Here is a 26,911-nt window from a genome sequence, read left to right as displayed (position 1 = left end):
TAACCCTTATCATTCGTAAAGGAAAAGCGGTACGGGACCGAAAGCAAGTCTCACACCCAACAAGGGAAAAAATGGGTCACTAATTTCAAAACTTTGGTTCATATAATTTCAATTCTACAATCTGTACGAGTACTGCAATCGAATCCGTTTTTCCTCATCTCAAAAAGTGCATTGGCGTAACATGTATATATGTTTGCTCTACTTCCTAGATTTTAACCTTTTTGAGATAACCTGAAGCAACTTAGAACTGTACTAAATTGAGTACATCTTGAAAGTATCCACATATGTCTGTCGTACCAATTTGGGGGACCAACATATCCATAACTCTGAAACAAAATCAAAAATTGAATCGTGTCTTTATTGTGTATTTGATCCACTTGTGACTTTGTGAGGATATATATGATTTGAAAAAGAGATATGTGAGTAGTGCTCATCTTATTAAAGTGGGTAGCAATAGCATACTTCCATAATTCCGTTGACAACTCATTCATCCTACCTCATATGTACCCTATTCCTTTTTTTACCTTACCGTGTATATCATGAATTCAATTCATCAATCATGCATGGAATTCAATAATCAAGTCGGTACATTATTAAAGATAATCATGCATGGAATTCAAGCAATATAATACTAGTTTTTTTCTCGATAAAATTAACAATGTATTAATCTCATCTTCCCCGGCATCTAGGCATGGCAATGGGGCGGGGTGGGGACGAGTTTTGCCTTCCCCATCCTCATCCCCTACTTCCATATACTTATCTGTTACCCTACCCATATGAATGAAAAATTGAATCTCATCCCCGTCCCCAATGCGTTCGGGTATTCCCGCCCCATCCTCGTCCCGAAGTGAATCAATTTTTTTTAATAAAAAAAAGTTGTTTTTAAGCTTCAATGATACTGTTATAATGAATTATTCAACAATTTGTGCTCATTTTAACATTTCCTTACTAAATAATTTGGTTGCTCCTTTAACTATCAATAAAAGTTCTTATATCATGACAATTATCAAACCAAAAAAACTTGGCATATCATTATCATGCCCTTCAACAAAAACAAAAATATGACCTTTCTACATTCGGGTAAGGTTTGGGTATGGGTTCGGGGTGAGTACATATATCCCCGTTACCCGTTCGGAACCCGTATTTTGAAATCGGGGAAAACCAAACTTATACCCAAACTCAGTCAAATCGGGAAAAACCAATCAAATCGGGGTTGTTTTGGGCGGGTAACTATGGACATGAGTTTTGTTCCCATGCCTACCGGCATCACAAATTAAGTGATCATTCTCTCAATCATGTGTTAGTGGGATTAAGAAAAGTTGTAGACCATCGTTGAAAAAAAAAAACATAATAATATATTTATATATTGGTAACATACACAAGTTCAGTATAAAAATTACATTAGGGCCGATTATACGTATAAAAAGCACATTTAAGGTTACTATAATCATAAGGGAAATGATAAAGAGTGATCTTATGACATTGGTTAAGAAGATATAAATAGAAATATTGCATTAGAAAATGATGAATTTAACTTGTTAAAAGGTAAAATATTGTTGAATTTTATACAAACCTATTACTTTTGATTTCCTTAACAAATGCTCTTAGAACAGTTGTTAGCATAACTCTAATCATAATAGTCTCATCTCATGTATATTTGGGCAATATATATTTGTCACACAAAGTTATAAAACTGCTGATGTCATTGATAAAACCAAACACAAAAGAGAATTATTGTAGGGTTGAGAATCAATTACTTGGATACTCAAGCAGTACAATCTTTTTAGTTTCAGAGAAATTATCCAGTCAATACAATCCACGAAATCATTGTATATGATCCAATTCACAAATTAACTATGAACAATGGGCATGTGTGTAAAAATAGAAAGGACATGTGTAAATGCAAGAGGCTAAGCACGGTAAATTATTGGTACCTCATAAGAACACAACAATTGCTTTTTCCCAATTCAATTCTTCCGATAGGACATATTGTTTCTTTGTAAGAGAAAATCGCAGCGATGGGATTGGTGTGGAGCACCCTCAATGCTAAAAGACAGAACACCAATAAGGGCAGGGATCCTCTCCAGTGAGAAGTCCACTGCAGGCTGTCCAGTGCTGATCCACACCGTTCACCTTTTTTTGATAATTGGACCTGCATTTAATAAACATAACATGAGTGGAGGAGATTTCACTGGATGGAAATCTCACAGGAGACAATCTCCTCCCCACCAATAACATCCTGAATCTATCAAGCATACGTTCAAATTATTTTTTAAAACACGATGTCTCACTCAAATGTGAACGAATCTAAATATCAATCTCACCATCTATTAGCATATGACTTAATTGAAGTCGGAGCAACACATAATTGTTAGCACCTGAAGAAACAAAATTAACATTAAAAAAACATACTACGAAGTTCTAAACCTACACCACAATTTATGTAATATTTCCAAGTTGATATAGGAAACGGTTAATCAGGCCAATTTAGTAAATATTTCTTTGATTTTGATAAATGTTTACTAAAGAGATAGTATTTTGGTAGATTGATTGAATTAATTGAGGTTCTTTGATTTTAATGCTAAATTATTTCACCCTTACAATCTCAAGTACTGAAATGTTAATTTACTAAGAAAATTACATCAAGTTTGGATGCAAAGAAACATACCAAATCAAAAAGGCGTGAAGGAAAAGCACATCTTTCAAGATTTTTTCCACAATTTGATGCAATAGAAAACATATGGGAAGAAATTAAAACACATTAGTGGACCCACAAAAATCTAATATTACCTATTTAACTTTATATAGAGTTGTTCTATAAACACAACTCACTTAATAGTTATAAAGACAATATTATGAGAGGTCGAGATTCAAGCTTCAAATTTCCCACTTTTCTATATTTAAAATGTATAAACCCCAACTATTAAACTAAATGGTATAAAAGAAAACTTTGCATATGGCATATTGTTATTATACTTTAATATGACTTAATAACGACATCGACATCCTTATCACTCTATTTCCTTAACTCTTCCACCCAAACTACTAAAACATGATTGAATGTTAGGCCTAAACATTTTTTTTTTCTAGTTTGATGTATAACTTTTTTTAGCGAAATAAACTTCGATAAATATTTGAATCTAAACCCTATACCTTAAACCCTATAAATCACACCCTATAAATCACGACTCATTTAAGATGACATGAGATAATCCAACCCATAGACATCTAAGTGGAATTAAATAATTTTTTATGAATAAGACATCTGGTTTTCTTGATTGTTAAGTATTGGAAAGCGTTTGACTTTTGTTTTGTTTGTTGGTAATAGAAATAAAACTTTTCATTCCCTCCATCCACAATTTTTTGGAAAGCTAATTGTGAAATAACACTTATTGGACGATAAAAAGAAAAAACTTTGGACGAACAACTTGTTCAAACTATTCCAAGAAGAGTGTTGAATATTTTGAAGGGAATGCATGGATGAACTTTCCAACAAATGGACAATTCAATGCGTAAGCAACTTTTGATTTGAATAACAAATGCAACTTCCATTCTCAATTTTTAAATTAAAAAAATGTATTGTTATTCAACATCAAAAAAATGGTCTTTGAATGATTTATTGGAAAAGAGAAGAAAGATTGAGCATAGTAAAGAAGAGATCTTTCCCCATTAATTATTGGTGGGTCTAAACTGCCAAGCATGCATCACCAACAAAAAGAACAATCGTTGTCGTAAAAGCATTCCTTCATCCTTTGGAGTTTAGAGGCTTTAGTCCCCACCACTCACATCCACCCCACTCAAAGGGGACAAAATTTGAGAAGTCAACCAATTCAGTCGTTAATTGGCTATGGATATAGCACTTCATATGTAATTCAAGAATTTATATTTATATCCTAGTATATTGTTTATCTTTTTCCTTTTCCAAAAAAATATATTTCACTCATTGGAAAGTTGAAAGTGAAAACTCATATAGGACATAACGTGGTGTGTTCATGGCCATATTAATTTAAAATACAAATGAAAATAAGGAAAATGTCATAAATTGATTATATTTTGAAACAACCAGTGTTAATATTTTTTTTTTTTTACAAAACCAGTGTTAATATTTTTTTTTGATAATTAAAAAGAAAACAAACCAGTGCCAATATTGTTAATAATTGTTACTCAGTTAGTATTATATTGAGAGTGAAAATCAATCGAACTCTATGCAAATACATACTCATCTCTTTCTTTCCATTCATCAAATCAACTTTATATCCCCCTCTTATTTTTCGATTTCATCCATAAGAAAAATACTTGAGATTCAATTTGATTCTTAAACAAATTATTGTGTTAAATCTCTCAAAAAAAAATTATTGTGTTAAATAAGTTTTTAGTCCCTATAAATATAACGAATTTTATTTTTAGTTATCATAAAAAAATTTACAAGTTTTGGTCTCTATAAAAAGAATCTCAACACGTAGTTTTAATCTTGTTAAATTAAAATTTGTTTAATTATGCTTAAAATTTTAAATTTTTGAATGATTTTTTATAGACATGTTAAGAACATTATAAAAACTCTTTAATAAAAAACTAAAGCTTATTAACATATAATGAATTAAATTTGAATATTTTTAAACGTCAAAATTTCAAGATAAAACTAATGAAAATTTCAATCAAAAACTCAAATTTTGAGCTAATTTTTTACGGATGAACTTTTTATAATGTTTTAAACGAGTTTTTAAAAAACCATTTAAATTTTTTAAAGTTTAATTATAATTAAACAAACTTTAATTTAATAGGACTAAAACTACATGCTGAAATTTTTTATAAAGATCAAAACATGTCAATTTTTTTACAAATCAAAACATGTAAATTTTTTTACAAAGATTAAAAACAAAATTGAATATATTTATAGAGACAAAAATTTTATTTAACCTTAGATTATTCTAGTCTCACATATCCAACTTGTATCATCTGGGCAAATTTTATTATATTGAGTTGCACACTTTTAATGCTTGTTTGCTTGACATTTAACGATCAAAAGGGATAAATTGGTCCTTATGTCGTGCCAATATTTCAAATGGAAAAAGCTGAAAAGAGCACAAATTTCCTTCGTGAGTGAATGTTTTATAATCATTGGATCATGCATGTTTTGTTTTCATCTTCTAAGATTTGTGATCTGCAACCTGACATCTTTTTTTTTTTTTTTTGCGAATGTGAAGAGCTAAGTTGTTTGTCATTTTTTGAGATATCGTGCAATCTCATTCGTGATTTCTAAATTTTCATGATCGCTGCCAAACTTCTCCAATGGAAGAATGGTTGAGATTTAAAATCTAGCAGAGATACCAAAACTTTTAATTCCGGTTTAATGTAAATTCTATGGACAAATTTGTCCATTTATGTATTAGAACAAAAAAAAAAATAGTGTGGAACCGCTGAAAATATCAACTAATTAAGCTAATGATGCCAATTAGATCCGAAAATGGGAAACACGGCCAGGATTAGACATGACAACGGGCTAGTTTTATATTTCACGTCCACATATTCTACTCTTAAATACTTACATGTTACATTGTTCTCGTGAGCTTAACTCAGTTGGTAAAAACAATGAATAATATAAGGTTCGGGGTTCAAACCCCGACCACTACAAAAAAAAAAAATACTGACTTGTTGCCTTACACATACCCAATGCTAATGGGAATGAGAAGTCGAATCTCATCCCCGTCTCCGACGGATTCGGGTATCCCAACCCCATCTCCGTAGTGGATAATTTATTTCAATAAAAAAGTATTTTTTAGCATCAGACTCAATGTTTAATGCATTATTCAACAAATAGATGATAGCGATCGATGACTATGATGATAGAGAAAAGAGAGATCGAATGTGTGAGATGTGGAAGGAGAAGAGATAGAACTTAGAGAAGTGGGTGTTGTCTGAAAGAGTAAGACTTTGATTCTGTGAGTTAAATGATTTAGAGTTTAAGTTTCTATTTATATAAGGGAAATGCTAACAAGTGTCCTTAAGAAGTTGTGTATTCAACACATAAAAACATTAAAAAGTAACTTTTTCAACATAAAATTTAGTGTTAAATATGTTTTTAGTCCCTATAAATATGTCAACCTTTTGTTTTAGTCCCTCTAAAAAATTTCTTCAATTTTTAGTCCCTCAAAAATTTTCCATATTCACTTTTGGTCCCTCCTTTAAAGTAAACTCATATGTAGAATTCATATTTTTGAATAAAATTTTCCAAAAAAATTCATAATATTATAAGAATCTCTCAAAAAAAATTTAGAAATTTTTAACAAAACATGAATTTAATATGAATTTTTATATTTTTTACGGTTAAAAATTCATATTTAATTTTTGTTTTGTTAAAAAATTCTATTTTTTTTAGGAAATTGTTTTAGAATATTTTACACATTTCTGCACAATTTCATTAAAATATACAAAAATTAAATTAAAAATAGGGACCAAAAGTAGTGAATGAAAATTTTATTGGGACGAAAAGTTGAAGGAAATTTTTTAGAAGGACTAAAACGAAAAGTTGGTATATTTATAGGGACCAAAAACATAGTTAACCCTAAAATTTATCAATTTTTTCCTTTTTTGAATCCTTAACAAGTGGAAACTTGTTAGCAAGATCCTTTATATAAAAGGAATAATAAATTGATTTTTTTATATTTGGGACGGGTTTGGGTATGTGTTCGTGGTGGATTCTTATATCCTCATTACCTGTCCCGTACCCATGTTTTGAAATCGAAAAAAACTCAAACTGATATCCAAACACAGTCAAAGTGGAAAAAACCTGTTAATATGGGTTTGGTTTGGGCTGTTACCCACGGGTATGCACTTTGCTGTCATGTCTAGCCGGTACCGTCCCATTTGGAGATATGTAGATGGGAAATGTTTTTCGTGTGGATGGGGGAGAAAGTCCCCCTAAAGGTAGTGGGTGCAATGACTGAGCAATAATTTTTTTTTGGGTGGACCACAAATTTATATTGTAATAAATATTAAGCAGAAAATTGATCATTGAAAAATTAAATTACATGCCTTAAAAATTTAAAATAATTCTCAATGCGATTCCAATAACTTAGAAGTTGAAGCATAAGCTTTCAATATTGACAAATAGTTGTACTAATTGTCCTTTCAATATTGACACCAGAATCTAACCGAGAAGTTGAAGCATAAGCTTTCAATCAAGAAAGCTCAAATTTAAACGTATAAATGTTTAAGTGTTTAAGTATGTGATTATTTACATCATCTTTAAATGGGTTTTTCTATCATGTGCAAATCTGCATATGATAAGAAGTTTTAAATAGTAACTTTATATTGGAACTTGTGCAATTTGTATGCAGTTCTGTCAGCAGATTAGATGCATATGCACTCACAATCTCGGGGAAGGTAACATGACGGCTGATGCCCTTGCCAAGAATGGACAAGGTCTAGCTTTGTTCTCTTCTCAGCGATGGCCCTCCCCTCCCCCTTTTTTGGTTCGTTCCTTTCGAGAGATAGTCTTGGATTACCTCATTCTCGTATTTCTATGGATTGATTTTGTATTTGGTTCAGGCCTCTCCTGACTTTTTATTTCATTGAGCTTTATCAAAAAAAAAAAATTAAATATGTAGCTTTTTAATAAATCATTGTTGTTTTTCAATAAAAAATTACCACTTTTAGTTTGCCCTAACATGTGCAATATTGCACATGTTAGACAAACCCTTTTTAAATTATGTACTATGTGGCATAAAATTCACCACCGAAATGGATAAGCATGCAGCTATCTGAGTGTGATGTTGTATTTAACCACGTTCTCTTATTTAAGAGAAATTATAGACACATTGCTGTTTCCCACACGGATATCACCATCGTTAGAAAGCAGTACTACTACCATTATAATTTCTTTCTATTGATTATGAATTGATAATGAAGTTTTTTTTTTTTTTGGCAAGATAATAAGAAAGCTTTTAACAGAAAACGCATTAAAATGTTAACGAGTACTTTTAAAACTTCGATTAAAGAAACAACGTGTACATCTCACACTTGTTTAATGGTTTTTTCTTTTTTTTGTAATTAAGATATACTCTCTCCGTCCCATGTTAGAAAAAACAAAAAAATAATTTCACATTTATTAAAAAATTAGTCTCTTCAACGCTCATAGCTTCTATACATAAATATGTTCTATTAGTTTGGTTTACATACCGTGATAATTGTTGCATATTTCTTAGTTCTCGTATGCTCCAAGAAAAAAAAAACAACTTAGTGATTGTAGATCCAATTATTCGTATACTAAAGCAAGAATAACACAACAATGTTGTATGCAAAAATTAAAATTCTGTACATTTGGTCAAAGAAACTATCCATACTATCTCTAGTTAATAATTTGAGATGCATGGGGGTAAACTTTCTGCTTTTGATTATTCAGTTCCCTCCTATGTGGGATTTATTCTCATAAGGACAAAGTTGTTATTTCTCCCTCTTGAATTATTAACTAGAACCAAGAAAAGATACAAAAATTGACGTGGGATGTAAATTTACTAAAACGTTTTCATAATTATAGATGTTAAGCATAGATGAATATTCATTTATCTCGTTGTGTTTTCTACTTTTGGTTTGTGATTATAACTTCCATACACTTTGTTTGGTTGCTTGACTATCCTTTGCTCCACACATCAAGTTTTATTGGTGTGAGTTTTCATCAAATTCACAACACAACGTAATTCATAGTATTTTTGTTGATTCTTCTCTTGAATTATGAACAAATTATGAACAAAAAAAAATCATCAAGTTAGTTACAATTATGAACAAATTTTCTTTTCCGGGTAAAGTTTCTATAACTTTTGCAAGAATCCTTCCTTCATTTTTTTTTTGGTAAGAAAATACGTCCATTTATCTTATGTGATAAACTCTATTGAATCTCTCATTCGAGAGACAATTGTTACTAACAGTTTACAATATATTGCCTTTTTTTTCGTTCTAGGTGCACAATCCTTCCTTCATAAATAAGTGACAATTTTTTTTTTTATGATCTTGAGTAAAAAAGTATAGTCTTTCATTTGGATTTTTCTCACCTCACCGTATCTACCAAATGATATTTTTCATACATCTTTTTCCACATATATCACGTTGATCTGCCCAGAATATTGATTGGTCTCTTACGTCAGAGGTTTTCTCTTTACTACAAAATACAAACAAAAAAGAAAATGATGTGTCCGTCTCAACCGGCACAAACCATCTTATCATTAACTTTGGACCTTATAATAATTCAAAATTCAGCCCCTTTTGTTTTTTCAAATTTTTTCTTTTCAACATGCATGTTATCTCACTGTTAAGGGTCCTGCTGACAACTTTGTTCAACACTGTGTGTGACTAAAAATATATCATGAAAAAAGTGTGCAACTTTTGTGATTTTTTTTTTTGTTGACCAAAACACAAATTTGAAAATTGAGGGAATATCCCAATAGATCGCCTTGATTAATTCCAGGGAACAAAAAGATTTAATGTGGATTTTTAATGATCTTTGCTCAAGGAAAATTAAGGCAATCAGGGTCCAATAATCCAAATTATTCTTAAATTTGGAAGCATAAAGGGTAGCCCGTAGGTAACTTGTGGCAATTGATGCAGTTCCTTGCCCCTTCATTACCCACATAATTCATCATTTTTCTTATATAGTAAGTGCAACTTTTGACAAATATTTTTTATAATATTGTGTGGTATTTTTTGACGTCACAAAATACTCCACATTTCAACATAAATGAACAGGCTATTCTCATTTGAGTAGTAAGCATGAAAACAACTGGTACCTGAAAGGGTCGATAAATAACCAATTTCCATGATTTATGTTTTAAACAGTTTTTGTTTCCACTAATAATCCACATGATTTCCGGAAATATGATCTTCACAATTTACGTTCATATAATGCAGCTAATGGGGCCTCTACGATTTGATTCAAAGTCTAAATTTGAATTTAAAGATAAGTGTTAAATTTTTTGGGTGGTGGTCGGGGTTTGAACCCCGACCTTACATATATTATGCATTGTACTTTACCAACCGAGCTAAGTTCACGGGACCTAAGTGTTAAATTTAAACTAACTAATGTGATACCGTGCTTATTTATACAATTTTAGTAAAAATAATAATATTATTTTATATTAAATTGAAAATGAATTTATACAAAAAAAATAAAAAATCTCACACAAAAATAATGTATTTTTTTTTAAGGGGAAAATAGAGTATACATGTATTTTTAGATAGATGAAATGATATATCTATTGGAAATTCACCCACACAAGTGGAGAAGTAATAGTTTGAACCCCAGTCACGACATTCGGTCTAGCAATTTTAATATTTTTTTAAGGTTGAGTTAGAACTTTTGGTCACATGAGTATAAAATAAAAGTGAATTTAGTATAAATTATAAAGTTTAATAGTAACATTGTATAGTTTTTGAAAAAAAAAACTACTATATAGTTGTATTAAGATATTTGATTCAACAATATTTGACAAAAACTCAAAAATAGCTCTCTCATCGTAATTTGCTCTCCCTTTTCTCAAAGACGAGCTACAAGCCACCACCTCTTCCCCCCAAATTCAAATCCGACTACAGAGATGTAGCCTGTTTCCATGGTGGTGCGATCGAGTAAGTTAGATTCGTGACACCACCTTAAAATTCGGATGGGTCTTGTACTTGATGGGCGGTTTTACAAACGACGTCGTGTTCTGCCACTAGCCGCCATTGTTGGGATGATTCATTGGTTTAGATATGGTTTCAGTTGCTTGTTTTGTGTTCGTAATCACGTTGTTTCTAAACCGGAGGTGATGGCGGAGATGGTGTCGTCATCTCTCCAGCGGGTTGATTTAGAACGAATTTGTTGTCGTTTGTACATAGAGATATGGTGGTTGTTACCCTCATCTTTCTTTAGTTGGTTCACCCCATATTCACCTCTTCGTCATCGCTTTAGTCGCCGATTGTTTGGGTTGTGCTGGTTTTGAAAGTGTTGTGTCTAACTTGATTCCTCACTTGTCTCAGATCTGTTGAGATTTGTAGGTTTCAGTGTTGACGGGTTTGCTACAACACGCCAAAGAATTTTGGGATGGTTGTAATTTTTAGTTATTAAATATTTCAAAAGTTTTTTATTAGTAGCAAACAATTTCAAAGAGAAATTTTGCACCATATCCATTTGTTTATTTATACTCCAGCTTAATGTTTATTTGACCAAATCCTGGCTTTTACATCCATGTTAATATTTTGTTCACATGCCTTACTTGCTTATTTTTAGGAACCACTCAACCTTCCTATTTAACTATTCCATGCCTATTTATCCCTTGATTAAGTGTATGTATAAAAGTGATCAGTAGCACTATACAGAGTACTTTTGACTGTAGAATAAGAGAACCACACACCTTAAAACAAAAATAAAATAAAATAGTTTCTCTAGTTTTAGAATTGAGTTCCTGGGTTACATCTCCTGCTATCTTTGAGATAGATTCAAGCTGTTCTATCACATCTGATGTGATTCATATCAGGGAAGAACATGTTGTATCCTGGGAGGACATGCGCTTATGAGGCGGATAAATCCTTAAGGACAGTGACTTTCTCACGCCTCATGTTATATAACGGTTGCAGGTCGATTTCTTGTTTGCTTACTTCAACGTTATCGATGTCAAATCACCGCAATTTCAAGAAAGATAAGTTTACTGGTTACCCCTCTTGTTTATATGATGATTATTATTTATAGAGTTAGTGTATTCCTAATTTTTACAACAATCTTAAGGATTTATAATTCAATTAAATTTTTGTGTGGTAATTTCTGAATCAGTTTGCAGGATTCAATATTAAGTGAAGCGAAAATTTTATGAGAGCGAGGTGCAATTGACCGTCCCTGGAGATGAGAATAGGAGAAACACAATGTGAAGTTGTGAAAAGAAGAAAAAAAAAAGGCTGATTCCTATTACTAGCGCCAGGTTCTACGTGATATGGCGTTATGTACAAAGGGACTTGATAATCAGGTTTTTCCATCCTTATTTTCCATTTAATTTTGATGCCAATGATATTGAATAATATCAATTATATATAGGTGTATGCTTTGTCAGTTTGAATCATGTGTTTTCAATTCCATTATGCTTATATATTAGTTTGATGTGCTAGTATATAAATTTGAATTAATTATACTTTTAATAGTAGAATTGTTGCAGAGATTTTTAAATTTATTTCTTTTATAAGTGATATGGATATTGATTTGTTTTACTTCAACTGTGATGCGTGATAATTTTCTTATCATATAAGGTGATATTTTAGTGATGGAATGCTAAATTTATTTCTTTTATAAGTGATATGGATATTGATTTGTGGAGCTGGCTCAGTTCTATCCACACTATACCGGAGACAATGCTGAATTTTCTAAATGTATCAAGTTTGAGAATGGTTTGCGTGCTGATATTAAGCGAGCCATTGGTTACCAACAAATCCGTGATTTTTCTGCTTTGGTGAGCAGATGTAGAATCTATGAAGATGATTCAAAGACTCATTATAAGATTATGACTGAGAGGAGGGGTAAGCAGCAACAGACTCGTGGGAAGCCTTATAAGGCTCCAGCTGATAAGGGCAAGAAAAGGGTGAATGATGAGGGAAGACCTAAGAAGAATGAGACTCCTGCTGGGATTGTTTGTTTCAAATGTGGAGAAAAAGGTCACAAGAGTAATGCTTGTGGTGCTGATGAGGTGAAAGGGTGCTTCCGTTGTGGCGTCAAGGCGCATACAATTTCAGAATGCAAGCACGACGACATTATTTGTTTCAATTGCGATGTAAAGGGGCATATTTCTGCTAAGTGTACTGAACCAAAGAAGGCCCCGGCCAGGGGTAAGGTTTTTGCTTTGACTGGCACTCAGACTGAGAATGAGGATCGTTTGATCAGAGGTACTTGCTATATCAATGACACTCCTTTAGTTGCTATTATTGATACCGGTGCTACACATTGTTTTGTTGCTTTTGATTGTGTTTTTAAGTTGGGCCTTGCTATGTCTGATATGAATGGAGAAATGGTTGTAGAAACTCCAGCTAAGGGTTCGGTGACCACTTCTCTCGTCTGTTTACGTTGTCCTCTGTCTATGTTTGATCGTGATTTTGAGATTGATTTAGTATGTCTACCTTTGAGTGGAATGAATGTGATTCTTGGTATGAACTGGTTAGAGTACAACCATGTTCTCATTAATTGTTTTAGTAAGTCGGTGCGTTTCTCTTCTGCTGAAGAGGAAAGTGGAGCGGAGTTTTTGTCTACTAAGCAGCTGAAGCAGCTAGAACGCGATGAAATCCTAATGTTTTCTTTGATGGCATCCTTATCTTTGGAGAACCAAGCAGTGATCGATAAGTTACAAGTAGTGTACGATTTCCCTGAAGTTTTTCCTGATGAAATTCCTGATGTGCCACCGGAAAGAGAAGTTGAATTTTCTATTAATCTTGTTCCGGGAACGAAGCCTGTGTCTATGACACCTTACCGTATGTCAGCTTCTGAGTTGGCTGAGTTGAAGAAACAGTTGGAAGATTTGCTTGATAAGAAGTTTATTAGACCAAGTGTTTCACCTTGGGGAGCTCCAGTGTTGCTGGTTAAGAAGAAAGATGGCAGTATGAGGTTGTGTATTGACTATCGACAGTTGAACAAAGTAACTATAAAGAATTGGTATCCACTTCCAAGAATTGATGACTTGATGGATCAGTTAGTGGGTGCACGTGTGTTCAGCAAAATTGACTTGAGGTCGGGTTATCACCAGATTAAAGTAAGAGATGAAGATATGCAGAAGACGGCTTTTAGGACGCGATATGGACATTATGAATATAAGGTGATGCCTTTTGGTGTTAGTAATGCACCTGGTGTATTTATGGAGTATATGAATCACATTTTTCATGCATTTTTGGATCGCTTCGTGGTTGTGTTCATTGATGATATTCTGATTTATTCTAAGACGGAGGAAGAACATGTTGAGCATTTGAAGATTGTCTTGCAAGTGCTGAAAGAAAAGAAGTTGTATGCTAAATTGTCTAAGTGCGAGTTCTGGTTGAAGGAAGTAAGTTTTCTTGGCCATGTTGTTTCTGGTAGTGGTATTGCAGTTGATCCATCTAAAGTTGAAGCGGTATCACAATGGGAGACTCCAAAGTCAGTTACAGAGATTAGAAGCTTTTTGGGTTTAGCGGGTTACTACCGAAGATTTATTGAAGGATTTTCTAAGTTAGCACTTCCGTTAACGCAGTTGACGTGTAAAGGTAAAACCTTTGTGTGGGATATTCATTGCGAGAACAGTTTTAATGAGTTGAAGAAGCGTTTGACGACGGCTCCGATTTTGATCTTGCCAAAACCTGATGAACCCTTTGTAGTGTATTGTGATGCGTCCAAGTTGGGCTTAGGAGGTGTACTTATGCAAGATGGTAAGGTGGTTGCATATGCATCAAGACAGTTGAGAACTCATGAACGAAACTACCCTACTCATGATCTTGAATTAGCTGCAGTTGTATTTGCACTTAAGATTTGGAGACATTACTTGTATGGTTCGAGATTTGAGGTGTTTAGTGATCACAAAAGCTTGAAGTATTTGTTTGATCAGAAGGAATTGAATATGAGGCAGCGAAGGTGGCTCGAATTATTGAAGGATTATGACTTTAGTTTGAATTATCATCCGGGTAAAGCTAATGTTGTTGCAGATGCCTTAAGTAGGAAGACTTTACACTTGTCGGCAATGATGGTTAAGGAGATGGAGTTGCTTGAACAGTTAAGAGACTTGAGTTTGGTTTGCGAAATGTCGCCAAGGAGTGTGAAATTGGGGATGTTGAAGATCAACAATGAATTTCTGGATAGTATCAGAGAGGCGCAGAAAGTAGATGTGAAGTTGGTGGATTTAATGGTTGCAAGCGATCCTGCTGTAGACAGTGACTTTAAGGTTGATGACCAAGGAGTGTTGAGGTTTCGAGGAAGAATTTGTATTCCGGATAATGATGAGATGAAGAAGATGATCCTTGAAGAAGGACATAGAAGCAGTTTGAGTATTCATCCAGGAGCTGCTAAAATGTATCAAGATTTGAAGAAAATGTTTTGGTGGTCAGGTTTGAAGCGCGACGTGGCACAATTTGTGTATGCATGTTTGACTTGTCAGAAGTCGAAAGTTGAGCATCAGAAACCTGCCGGGTTATTGACACCGCTAGAGATTCCGGAATGGAAATGGGATAGTATATCCATGGATTTTGTGACGAGTTTGCCAAATACCAACAAAGGGAATGATGCAATTTGGGTGATCATAGATAGATTGACGAAGTCGGCTCATTTCATTCCGATTAATATTACCTTTCCTGTGTCCCAGTTAGCAGAGATTTATGTTAGAGATGTTGTGAAGCTACATGGTGTCCCATCGAGTATTGTGTCGGATAGAGATCCGAGGTTTACATCGAGGTTCTGGAAGAGTTTGCATGAGGCCTTGGGCACTAATTTGAAGTTAAGCTCAGCGTACCACCCGCAGACGGATGGACAATCGGAAAGGACAATTCAGTCGCTGGAGGATTTATTGAGAGTTTGTGTGCTTGAGCAAGGTGGAACTTGGGATAGTTATCTACCTCTGATAGAGTTCACGTACAACAACAGTTACCATGCTAGTATTGGAATGGCACCCTTCGAAGCATTGTATGGTCGGAGATGCAGAACTCCGTTGTGTTGGTTTGAATCCGGTGAGAGTGTGGTATTGGGACCAGAACTTGTCCAACAGACTACCGAGAAGGTGAAGTTAATTAGAGAAAAGATGAAAGAGTCACATGATAGACAGAAAAGTTATCATGATAAGCGCATGAAGGATCTTGAGTTTCAAGAAGGAGACCATGTGTTTTTGAGAGTCACTCCGGTGACGGGTGTTGGACGTGCATTGAAGTCAAAGAAGTTGACTCCGAGGTTTATTGGTCCTTATCAGATTTCAGAAAGGGTCGGAACAGTTGCTTATAGGGTGGGTTTGCCACCACATCTTTCGAACTTGCATGATGTGTTTCATGTATCGCAACTTCGGAAGTATGTGCCGGATCCATCCCATGTGATTCCAAGAGATGATGTGCAGGTAAAGGATAACCTTACAATCGAGACCCTACCAGTGAGAATAGAGGATCGAGAAGTGAAGAGGCTTAGAGGCAAGGAGATACCTCTTGTGAAGGTCGTTTGGGAAGGAGCAGCTGGTGAAAGTTTGACTTGGGAATTGGAGAGTAAGATGCGGGAATCTTACCCGGAGTTGTTTGAACAAGGTACGTTTACGAGGACGTAAATATTCTAAGTGGGGGAGAGTTGTAACGCCCACTTTTTCATAATTAATATTTAAGTGATTTATGACTTTTTATTAGAATATTATGTGAATTATTATATATATTTATAATGGTAGAAGATATGTTAATAATATAAGTATTTTCTTAAGTGGGGGAGGAATATTGTTATTAGTAGAAATAATTAATTATTAGGGGAAAGAGTAAGTTGTGGTGAGAAGAGCAATTAGGGAAAGAATAAAAGTCTGTAAATGGGAGAGAAAATAAGAACGCGTACAACTGAGAAAAGAGGAGAGAAAGAAGAGAAGTCAGAGAGAACCCTAAAGAACGAAGAACGCGGCTGTTGGATTTCAGAAACATAATCTAAGGTAAGGGTGAGACTAACTCTCATTATTAACAAGTTTTGATTCATAGAAGTGGTCAATCGTTGTAGGTTTAAGGGATTGGGATTAGGTCAAAAATCATTAAAAGAGGAAGAATTAAGTGAATTTTGATGTAGTTTGATGTAGACAGATGTTAATTAGTCATAGAAAACGTTTAGATGTTGATTAGTGATGAATTTGAGGCCTGGGTAGTGAGAATTCGAGTGCTGAGATGAGAGACAGAGCTGCGACAGAACCCTGTTCTGTCATCGCTCGCCGTTGCGAGCGATTCAGCTCGCCGTTGCGAGTAAACCCCAACTCGCAATTGCGAGTAACCTTGCTTGCCGTTGCGAGTTTCCCCGTTCAGCTCGCCGTTGCGAGTAGAATAGCTCGCCGTTGCGAGCTAGTGCTGTACAGACCTGCTGTTGTGCGAAATTGTGTCTTTTCGCCCGTTTCTTTAATGAATTAGTTTCTGATGTTTATAATAATGATGATACTGCTAATTATGATGTGCCAGTGATGCTGTTTTGATGTAATGAGTTTTTGTGAATTATTTGTTGATTAATTTAACATTAAAAATGAAGATTGTTACATTTAGAGTCGAGTTGTTGCATAGTCGGCGATGGGGGCTTAATGCCTGACAGGTTCTTATGACCTTAGCGATGGGGGCTTAATGCCCGACGGTCCAAATATGACCTTAGCGATGGGGGCTTAATGCCCTGGTGGTACCACATGCATGTTGAAGTTGTCTAAGTTGTTGTTGATGTTGTTGTTGCATTGTAGAGTCATCATAAATTAAAATAAATGATGAATGCTGTGATGATGTTGCTGCCTTGATGCTGTTGTTGCTGTCCCATTAATTATAATGATGCAAATGAAGTGAATTAAGATGAATATGCTACCTTTGAATAACTATGAAGTTGTTGATTACTTAACCTTGTTAAATGATGATTAAATGATGATATTAATGTTAGATATATGCCGTTGGTTATCTTTTATGAATTATTATTTGTTTTTAATGAATGTGAAATCTCACCCCTTCTGCTTGAAAATGTTGCCCTTCGTATGGGTAACTTGCAGGTAACCAGGACTAGCTGTGTTCGTGAGTAGACTCCTCACATCGTGTCTAGGATGCTCTGATACGTAACGGGATGGGGGTTGTCTGATGCTTGTTTTTCCTTGTTACGTATTTTATTTAATAAAAGTTGAACAATTTTTGAAGACTATTTGAGATGTTAAGTTGTGGCCTTTCAATGCCAAAGATTTTATGTGACGTTGCAAACTAAATTTCCGCTGCTTTTGATTATTGAATTTTATAAAGACAGGTTACTTAAATAATAGTATTTCCTATTATTATATTTGTTGGAAATGATGTATTGATGTATGTGATGCTCCGTTATGTTGATAAACTCTGATAATTTGTATGAAATTTTTAAGTTGGGAAAAACGGGGTGTTACAATTGGTATCAGAGCAGGTCGGTCCGTCCGGCCAAGTAGTGATTCAAGTTGTGTCATTTTAGCAATTGGAATACCATTACGTTGTGTGTTGTGCAGTGAAGAAGAGTAGACCTGGAGGCTGCAAACCTTATCTGTTACAAGAGGACTATAATGGCTGGAAGAAATGATGCTGCGATTGCTGCTGCTTTGGAAGCTGTAGCCCAAGCTGTGGGACAACATCCAAATGCTGGTGCTGGTGTGAATGCTGATGTGAGAATGTTGGAGACCTTTCTGAGGAATCATCCTCCTACCTTCAAAGGAATGTATGACCCTGATGGAGCACAGACGTGGCTCAAAGAGGTTGAAAGAATTTTCAGAGTTATGCAATGTACTGATGATCAGAAGGTGCGTTTTGGTACGCACATGCTGGCCGAGGAAGCTGATGACTGGTGGGTGAGCGTTCAACCTACCCTAGAACAGAATGAAGCGGCTATTACTTGGGCTGTGTTTAGGGAAGAGTTCCTAAATAGATATTTTCCTGAAGATGTTCGCGGAAGGAAAGAGATCGAGTTCCTAGAGCTGAAGCAAGGAAACATGTCGGTGACAGAGTATGCAGCGAAGTTTGTGGAGATGGCTCAGTTCTATCCACACTATACCGGAGACAATGCTGAATTTTCTAAATGTATCAAGTTTGAGAATGGTTTGCGTGCTGATATTAAGCGAGCCATTGGTTACCAACAAATCCGTGACTTTTCTGCTTTGGTGAGCAGATGTAGAATCTATGAAGATGATTCAAAGGCTCATTATAAGATTATGACTGAGAGGAGGGGTAAGCAGCAACAGACTCGTGGGAAGCCTTATAGTGCTCCAGCTGATAAGGGCAAGAAAAGGGTGAATGATGAGGGAAGACCTAAGAAGAATGAGACTTCTGCTGGGATTGTTTGTTTCAAATGTGGAGAAAAAGGTCACAAGAGTAATGCTTGTGGTGCTGATGAGGTGAAAGGATGCTTCCGTTGTGGCGTCAAGGTGCATACAATTTCAGAATGCAAGCACGACGAGATATTGTTTACAGAATGGATAAACCTTTGTATTAAAATAATACAAATATGTCAAATAGATATGAATCCAATGAGAATAAATCTACAAGTAGATTTATCTTATTGATGAACATGTTGTCGCTTAGTAGACAACGACTTGTATTAATCTATTGTATAATCCGAGTTTGTCTTTATAAACTTGATGAAATATGAGGTTAATTGACTTAGAGACGTCTTAGTCAATAATTGTGAATTTAGCGGATCCGTATATAAAACCCCTGGGAAAAAATTTAGGGAAATGAGACTTTGCCACTAGAAAAGGACAAGTAATGGGAACCCAACCTTTGTGATTGGAGATCACATGAAAAAGGTTCAATGAGTAAAAACAAAAATTTTAATTTCTATACTGTCTAAATAATTAGTGTTGCATTCAGTAGTGAATATATCAATATGATTTGATATCAGATAAATATCCAAAGGTACACCATTCATGCCACATAATTTCACTTTAGTGTTAGAACTGAAAATTGAGTTCGTATTCATGGTTTGTTGTCCGATGCAATCCAAGATTTGCAGCAACACCAAAGTTGCGCAAAAAAAAATTGTTCTAAATTATATGTTGATCAAGGTGACTGCCGGTGCTTTGAATGCGGGGGTTGTGACGGTGGTGGAATGTGTCAGAATGCTTGGGGGGTGTGTACCTGCAGGCACTCCGACACTCAAGTCAATAGAGATCAGAGAGTGAGGGTTTAGAGGGAGGAAGAGATTCTACCTTGGGGACTGCATTGAGTCCCGTATTTATAGAGGTGGAGGGCTGCAGAGCCGTTGTAATGACACACCTCGTTCTGGCGGTTAAGAAATCGTGGGAAGTGTAACCGCCAGAGAGTTTATTGCGGGAACGTGCAAAGAGACGTTGCGGTTCGTTTGAACCGGTCTCGCTCGCTCCGTGCACCCCCCTCGCGGAGAGGAGGTGTGTTGCAAGTAATGCTGCCAAACGTGGAGTTTGGGCTTAGGATGGTATTGGGCCTAAGTAATGGGCCAAAGATCCTTTTGGCCGGTCCAGAACATATGTCATTTTGTGATTCAATAAAAAATTTCATTATTTTTCCAATTTTGTCCATTTAATTATGACTATATTCCTTTGTTTTACCAATATTAAGCAATTATTTCATTCATTCATTTTATTTGCTCACGTACAGTACAGTGTGCTCAATTACTCATAATGGATATTTATTCGTTTTGCTAAATCAATGATAACCAATTAACCACCTTTGCAAACTACTACTCATAACTCATTAATAGATTGGACCGTGTATATGATATTTATTTATTTTGTTAAACCAATGTATATACCAATGAGGGTACTTTTGGAATGTAAAAAAATGAACTTAACACTTTAATTCGATTTCTTAATCTATGTGCATTTGTTAGAATGCCATATAATTTAAAACTAGGGGTATTTGTTTCAAATTTACCAAATTTATTTATGGGAATAACATTCATTGGAATATATAGATGTAAATTTTATTCTAAGGTATTTAGAAAAAAGATGTTTGGTTAACAATATAATATTCCAAGGAACCTTTAAACTAGGGATTATAATAGGTAATTATACATGATTTTATTCTCATTTCCATGGGAACTTTATTCCCACCATTTTCTTTGGGAAAATTTTTCTATTCCCAGGAACATTTTATACCCGGGAATAAAATTTAGTGAACTTGTAACAAACATTGACATGTATGTTTTTATGATTTTATTCCCAAAAATCTACAATTATAACTTCAAACAAACAAACCCTAGAGAGTATATTAAGCGACACTTGATTAGGACGGAGACACTTGATTAGGACGGAGAGATTAGGACGGAGAGAGTATATTTTTAGAAAGTCTTTTATTGTTAATATCCTGTAATTATGTTATGAATTCTGTAATTAATGTAGGACTCTAATTCTTTCTATATTTAAGAGAGAAATACTCTATCAAACTTATTTGATTATTTGAGGCTACTGATCTTAACTGTGGTTTTTCTAAGATCTAGGAATTCAGGCAGATGGAAGGCCAGTTTGGTGCACACACTATGAGATCTCATGGATTTGCAGTTGCTAGAACACATATGTATGATTGGATCATACTATTGCTCCTTGTACTAATTGTTATCATGTTAAACATGATCGATCCATTCTTTCGCTTTGTTGGAGAGGATATGATGTTTGATCTCAAATATCCACTGAAGAGTAATACAGTTCCTGTCTGGGCTGTTCCTGTAAGTTTGCTGATGAAGATGTATATATTAACACATGTAAATGTATTTTTCATCCTAAATATTTACTTTAACATTTCAGATCCTTGCCGTTGTATTGCCTATGGTGATATTTCTTGTTGTTTATATCCGAAGGAGAGACATCTATGATCTTCATCATGCCGTACTAGGTATTAAAACCCTATATTTGTTGGATTTCTAAGAAACAAACTCTATTTGCTAATGTTGATGACAATAATTTATTTTCTGGTATAGGTCTATTGTTCTCCATTTTAGTAACGGCAGTGATAACTGATGCAATAAAAGATGCAGTGGGGCGACCTCGACCAAATTTTTTCTGGCGATGTTTTCCAGATGGAAAGGATGTATGTCTTCCTCAAATTTTAGGTTTTTTAGTTCATGTTTGTATGAGAGATTTTCTCTTTCAAGGCATATTTAATTAATTGTTAATGACTTCTTGTTAGGTTTATGGTGAATGGGGAAATGTCATTTGTAATGGTGACAAGCCTGTCATAAAAGAAGGATATAAGAGCTTCCCAAGCGGCCATACTTCATGTATGTAACATTTATTTATTAATAAACTCATTTAAAGCATGCATGTTTACTTGAATTTCAATTTATATATGCAGGGTCATTTGCTGGTCTAGGTTTTTTATCATTGTACTTATCAGGAAAATTAAAAGCATTTGATCGCAAAGGTCATGTTGCAAAGCTTTGCATAATTTTTCTACCAATATTTGCTGCAACACTTGTTGGCATTTCTCGAGTTGATGACTACTGGCACCATTGGACAGACGTGTTTGCTGGAGGTCTGATAGGTTAGTCCATTTTTTGCATCTCAATTAGTTGCAAATTAACTTAGCCAACAGTTAAACCAAAAAAAGAAAAACTTCTTTTAGTTTTGGTTGTTGACTATGTAATATTTCTTCTTTCAGGGATTGTAGTAGCAACTTTTTGCTATTTGCAGTTTTTTCCTCCTCCTTATCATCCTGAAGGTATGCCTTAATCCATATTCTTTTAGATGATAATATATGTTTCCTAATGTATTGGAAAATGTTTGTTTTTAGGTCTTCTATATGCATTAATATTATACTCCATTTACATATATCTTATCAGTATATACGAGGCATTCTTGCATAGTCACAAACACAAACGAATAGTATTTGGCACACATAAAAAAGTTTTTCCTTAAAATAATAAATCATTTTATTATTAAAAAAAATCTTTTAATATGTGTGAGCCTAAACACTATTCATTTATGCTTGTAACTATAAAAGAATTCCTCCGGTATACACTAGAGAATGAAAAGAAGGAATAATAATGAAGTTTAGTGGTGGAACAAAAAATAATTTTGTGGATGGACCAATTCATTTAATGTGTGAAAATATATATTTTATCAGTATTTTTTATTTTTTGAAGGATATCAGTATTTTTTTATTATTAGTTAATTTGAGTGATTATTAATTTATTATCTGCTGAACATGATTTAAACAGGCGTTTTAAGGATATTTTAACATCAATATTATATTTTTTATATTATATTAAACATATACACAAATATAAGGATTGTATTTTATATTATATTATACATACAATACAAAGAAACCGATTGTCTGTGTTGCCCTAATTAATTTGTTATGTTTTACTTCTGTAAAATTATATGTGTTGCCCGCACTACATAAAATTTTTGGGTCGTCATCGCAGGAGACATCAATTCAAAGAATTTTACATATCTAAATTACATAATAATGGGGAGAAATGATTAAGCACTACAAAACATGGTTCATATTTGACATAATCACGACTTAATTAAAATAATTTCCTGTGAAAAATTACCAAGTTGATGAATTTAATTCTGTTATGAACTATGGTGACAAGTTAACAACCATATGATGTTGTAGATAATATATTGTTATTTTCTGCAGGTTGGGGTCCTTATGCTTATTTTAGAATGTTGGAAGAAACTAGAGGTATGACACATGCTCCTAATGCTCAAAATGGTAATCAAGCCCAAATGACCCAATTAACAGAAGCTCAAGTTGAGAACCAGGAGGGACAAAGTCACCATGGGTTTATTGGGTTATCTTTAGCAGGGAATCAAACTTCAACATTAGAAGATGAACTTGAATCTGGGAGGAAATAAGTTATGAACATGTCACGGTTAATAGGATTGATTTATTTTTGAGTTTATGAAAAATAGCTTATGCAAATAAATAAGTTTGCATGTTAATTCATAAGTTTTCACTATTGAAAATTGTATCTTCATCAATTTTTTTTCTTCATAGAATACCTTGAGAATGTTATGAATAATATATAAAAATTTATTTATTTGCATAAACAGTTTCGCATAAGCTCAAAAATAAGTCAATCCAAACAGCTCGTTATTGATTACATGTTTTCTACTCGTTGTCACTACTAACTTTGAAGCATACTTATTTTTTTACATAAGAGTCAAATTTGGAACAAGCTTTTTTTGATAAGAATCCTCTATGATAGCTGACTTGGTTGTTTATTCTCTACTTGTAGCTTTTGTCAAATTACGGTAAAATTGCTGCATCTTGCATGATTTGAATCGTACAAAAGCTTAACCAAAGCATAAGCTTATTCAAACACAATTTCGTCACGAAAATACAACGTTAGCAAAAAGGACAAATACAAGTATCTCAAAATCATACATTTGACAAAACAAGTATAAGCACACGCCTTTTCAAAAAAACAAGTATCTCTTCCCCTAAACATACATTTCATATATAAGGAAAATGCTACTTCTCAAGAAAAATAGCTTCAAGAATTTTTCAAGACACAGTTGGCAAATTTTAATTGGATGATTTATTTGTCCACTTCCTATTTTTCAGCCACACCTCCTTGAATTGTGATTGGCTATTCTTTATTCTTGAAGAATTCTTGATGTTATTTTTCTAGAGATATAACATTGCTCTTCATATAATCTAAACAAAGGACAAATTCAAATGGCATCTCAAAATCAAATCAAATACATATAAATATAAAATGTACACATGCCACTGCCACATTGTTTCACAAAGAGAATAGGTACAACAAAAAAAAAAATTAAAATTACAATTTATGGACAGTAAAAGAGAATAATAATAATTCTATACTACTAATAAATAATAAATAACAATAATTAGGTTTCCAATTACATTTAGTAAAAAAATGGTTTCCATTTTTTTTTTGAAGGGAAATGGTTTCCATTTATATAACAAATTTCATTTTCACGATCCAAATGTGTCTAATTCAGTTCAAGTCATTCAATTTCATTCAAGGATTATTTATTTAACCGATCATTTATTTAATTCAAGAATTATTTACTTTTTCCGTTTTTTCGGTGTCTGTTCTTGTTTTCCTTTTTTGTACATATTGTTTCTGAATTTCATGTTCTTCCTTGGTACACCTTGTATTAGGATGAATATTTAAATGTGGTAATATAATTCATTTTAGCCTCTAAAATAAAATTATTTAATTGGTCATTTGATTGTTTTCAACTTATAATCCCTTCATTGATGCCAAAAACCGCTCCCCCTGCATCATAAAATAATACATCAATTAGACATAATATATATATATATATATATATATATATATATATATATATATATATAATAATAATAATAATAATAATAATAATAATAATAATAATAATAATAATAATAATAATAATAATAATAATGCAGCAACAGCAAAAACATGTTTTTGTCATTTATTAAAAAAATCAATTATTTCGTCTCGTGAACTTAGTTCAGTTGCTAGGGACATTGAACCCCCAACATAATATATGCTGGGTCTGGGGTTCGAACCCCGAACATCCTACTTATTCTCCTAAAAAGGAGAATCTCTAGCCACCAGACTACTTGACAAAAAAAAAACAATTATTTCGTCTCGTGAGCTTAGTTCAGTTGCTAGGGAAAGGAGAATCTCTAGCCACCAGACTACTTGACAAAAAAAAAAAACAATTATTTCGTCTCGTGAGCTTAGTTTAGTTGCTAGGGACATTGAATAATATATGCAGGGGCTGGAGTTCGAACCCCGGACACCTCACTTATTTTCCTAAAAAGGAGAATTTCTAGCCACAAGGCTACTTGACAAAAAAAAATCAATTATTTCATGGTTACACACCCTTTAAAAAATAATACTCAAAGTTGAATTTCAATTTTTTACTAATTTCAACATTAAAGGGAATAAATGGGGTGTCTGAGTTTGAACTTCGGCCCCTACATATACTATGCAATGTCCATATCAGCAAAGCTACGCTCACGAAGGCGAAGTTTAAAAAATATTATTATATCTATTAGATTAAATTGGTTGCATTCATATTATCACCCATTGAAATAACTAGACCATGACTCGTGCACGGTGCACACATGTGATATTTTTTACTTTTTTACAAAACTAAACGATATTCATTTATTCAAATTGATAGTGTATATCAATACTATATAATTCAAAGTTGCTAAAAACAAAAAGGATGATTCTATGAACAAACTCACAACATTCATGTTAATAGCGTAAAACGGCAGATTACCTATGCCAGCAAATATGAGACTATATTCAAGTCTTTGTAATACTCATGTCTCTGGATCTACAATATTGATGATGTCAAAGTCATTAATTGTTGCACTTGCTCAAAGTTAATTTTCAATCTGAGTCAAATAAAAACCGCATTAAGACGGGAAATAAAAAATACACTGCACAAAGACGGTAAATCAAAACGAAGTGGTGCAAAACCACGGAATCGCAAAAACAAATGAAATAAGATTGAAAATATGTGAAAATCACTTTCCTTCGTTGAAGATTCAATTGTGAGTCCAACATGGTTAAGAAGGGATTACATGAAAATAAGGCAAAATATCATAAGGTCAATGTTTTACTCTTTGTGAAAGCGTGGTTTCCCTATTTCTCTGAAGGTTTTCATTTGTGCTGTATACTTCAAATTTAAAACATGGATTGGAATATCTTTCTTTGAACATTTATTTTCTTATTGTTAGTGAGGGTATTTCTATTCAAAACTCAAAACTCGTAACAGGTTAACACAATTTAAGGTGAAGGAGATACATGTTAAACTTGTCATTGCACAGACATTTCAGTTACCTACAAGAGAATGCATAGGATTAAGGATGGAATAACTGATGTGTAATGGTTAAAGGATGAATATGACTATGTGAACGCGGTAAAGAAAATGCAGCAGAGGGGCAAACGGTCTCCACCGAATCCTAACAACTTAAGCATAACTTAGAAGTTAGAATAGGTTGATGGATAAAATGGAATATGAACTAAGGTTCGTGGGCGAATGAGGATTGATTGAGGAAGAAGATGACAATGAAGGAGTTTTGATCCAGCAACATGAAGAAGCATGCAACTCATTTCGATTTTAGAGCAGCGAAATCGGATTTTTGAAGCCTTGACCACCAGCTATTTCAAATTGACATGCGCTTGAACCTCGGCTAAACATTGCCTTCGAGAGCTGCTGTTAGAAACAGTGACACCATATTTTGATTTGAAATTGCACACTGGACAACCTCATCATCAAATAATTAAGCAATG

The 26,911-nt window shown here is 33.8% G+C and overlaps 1 protein-coding gene across 1 annotated transcript; it reads left to right on the top strand.

Moving 5' to 3' along the window:
- The first annotated feature begins 21,190 nt into the window (after positions 1-21,190).
- On the top strand, positions 21,191-23,642 carry LOC146918888 (putative lipid phosphate phosphatase 3, chloroplastic). Its single transcript, XM_085710544.1, has 7 exons — positions 21,191-21,355; positions 21,435-21,522; positions 21,608-21,717; positions 21,817-21,907; positions 21,982-22,170; positions 22,288-22,347; positions 23,278-23,642. Exons 1-7 carry the CDS (start codon positions 21,206-21,208, stop codon positions 23,493-23,495), a joined length of 906 nt encoding a protein of 301 aa, XP_085566670.1. The 5' UTR covers positions 21,191-21,205; the 3' UTR covers positions 23,496-23,642.
- Positions 23,643-26,911: the final 3,269 nt, after the last annotated feature.

The sequence above is a fragment of the Medicago sativa genome, chromosome 5 (assembly GCF_051527215.1).
Source record: "Medicago sativa cultivar Bolivia chromosome 5, Bolivia_mono, whole genome shotgun sequence".
Classification (NCBI taxonomy): domain Eukaryota; kingdom Viridiplantae; phylum Streptophyta; class Magnoliopsida; order Fabales; family Fabaceae; genus Medicago; species Medicago sativa.
Note: the sequence above shows the minus strand (reverse complement) of the source record. Positions and strands in the feature narration are given on the sequence as shown.

Coding starts and splice junctions, on each gene's coding strand:
- LOC146918888 (XM_085710544.1), top strand. CDS start 21,206: ATGTATGATTGGATCATACTATTGCTCCTTGTACTAATTGTTATCATG. Junction 21,523..21,607: donor TCTTCATCATGCCGTACTAG/GTATTAAAACCC, acceptor TTTCTGGTATAG/GTCTATTGTTCTCCATTTTA. Junction 22,348..23,277: donor TCCTCCTTATCATCCTGAAG/GTATGCCTTAAT, acceptor TATTTTCTGCAG/GTTGGGGTCCTTATGCTTAT.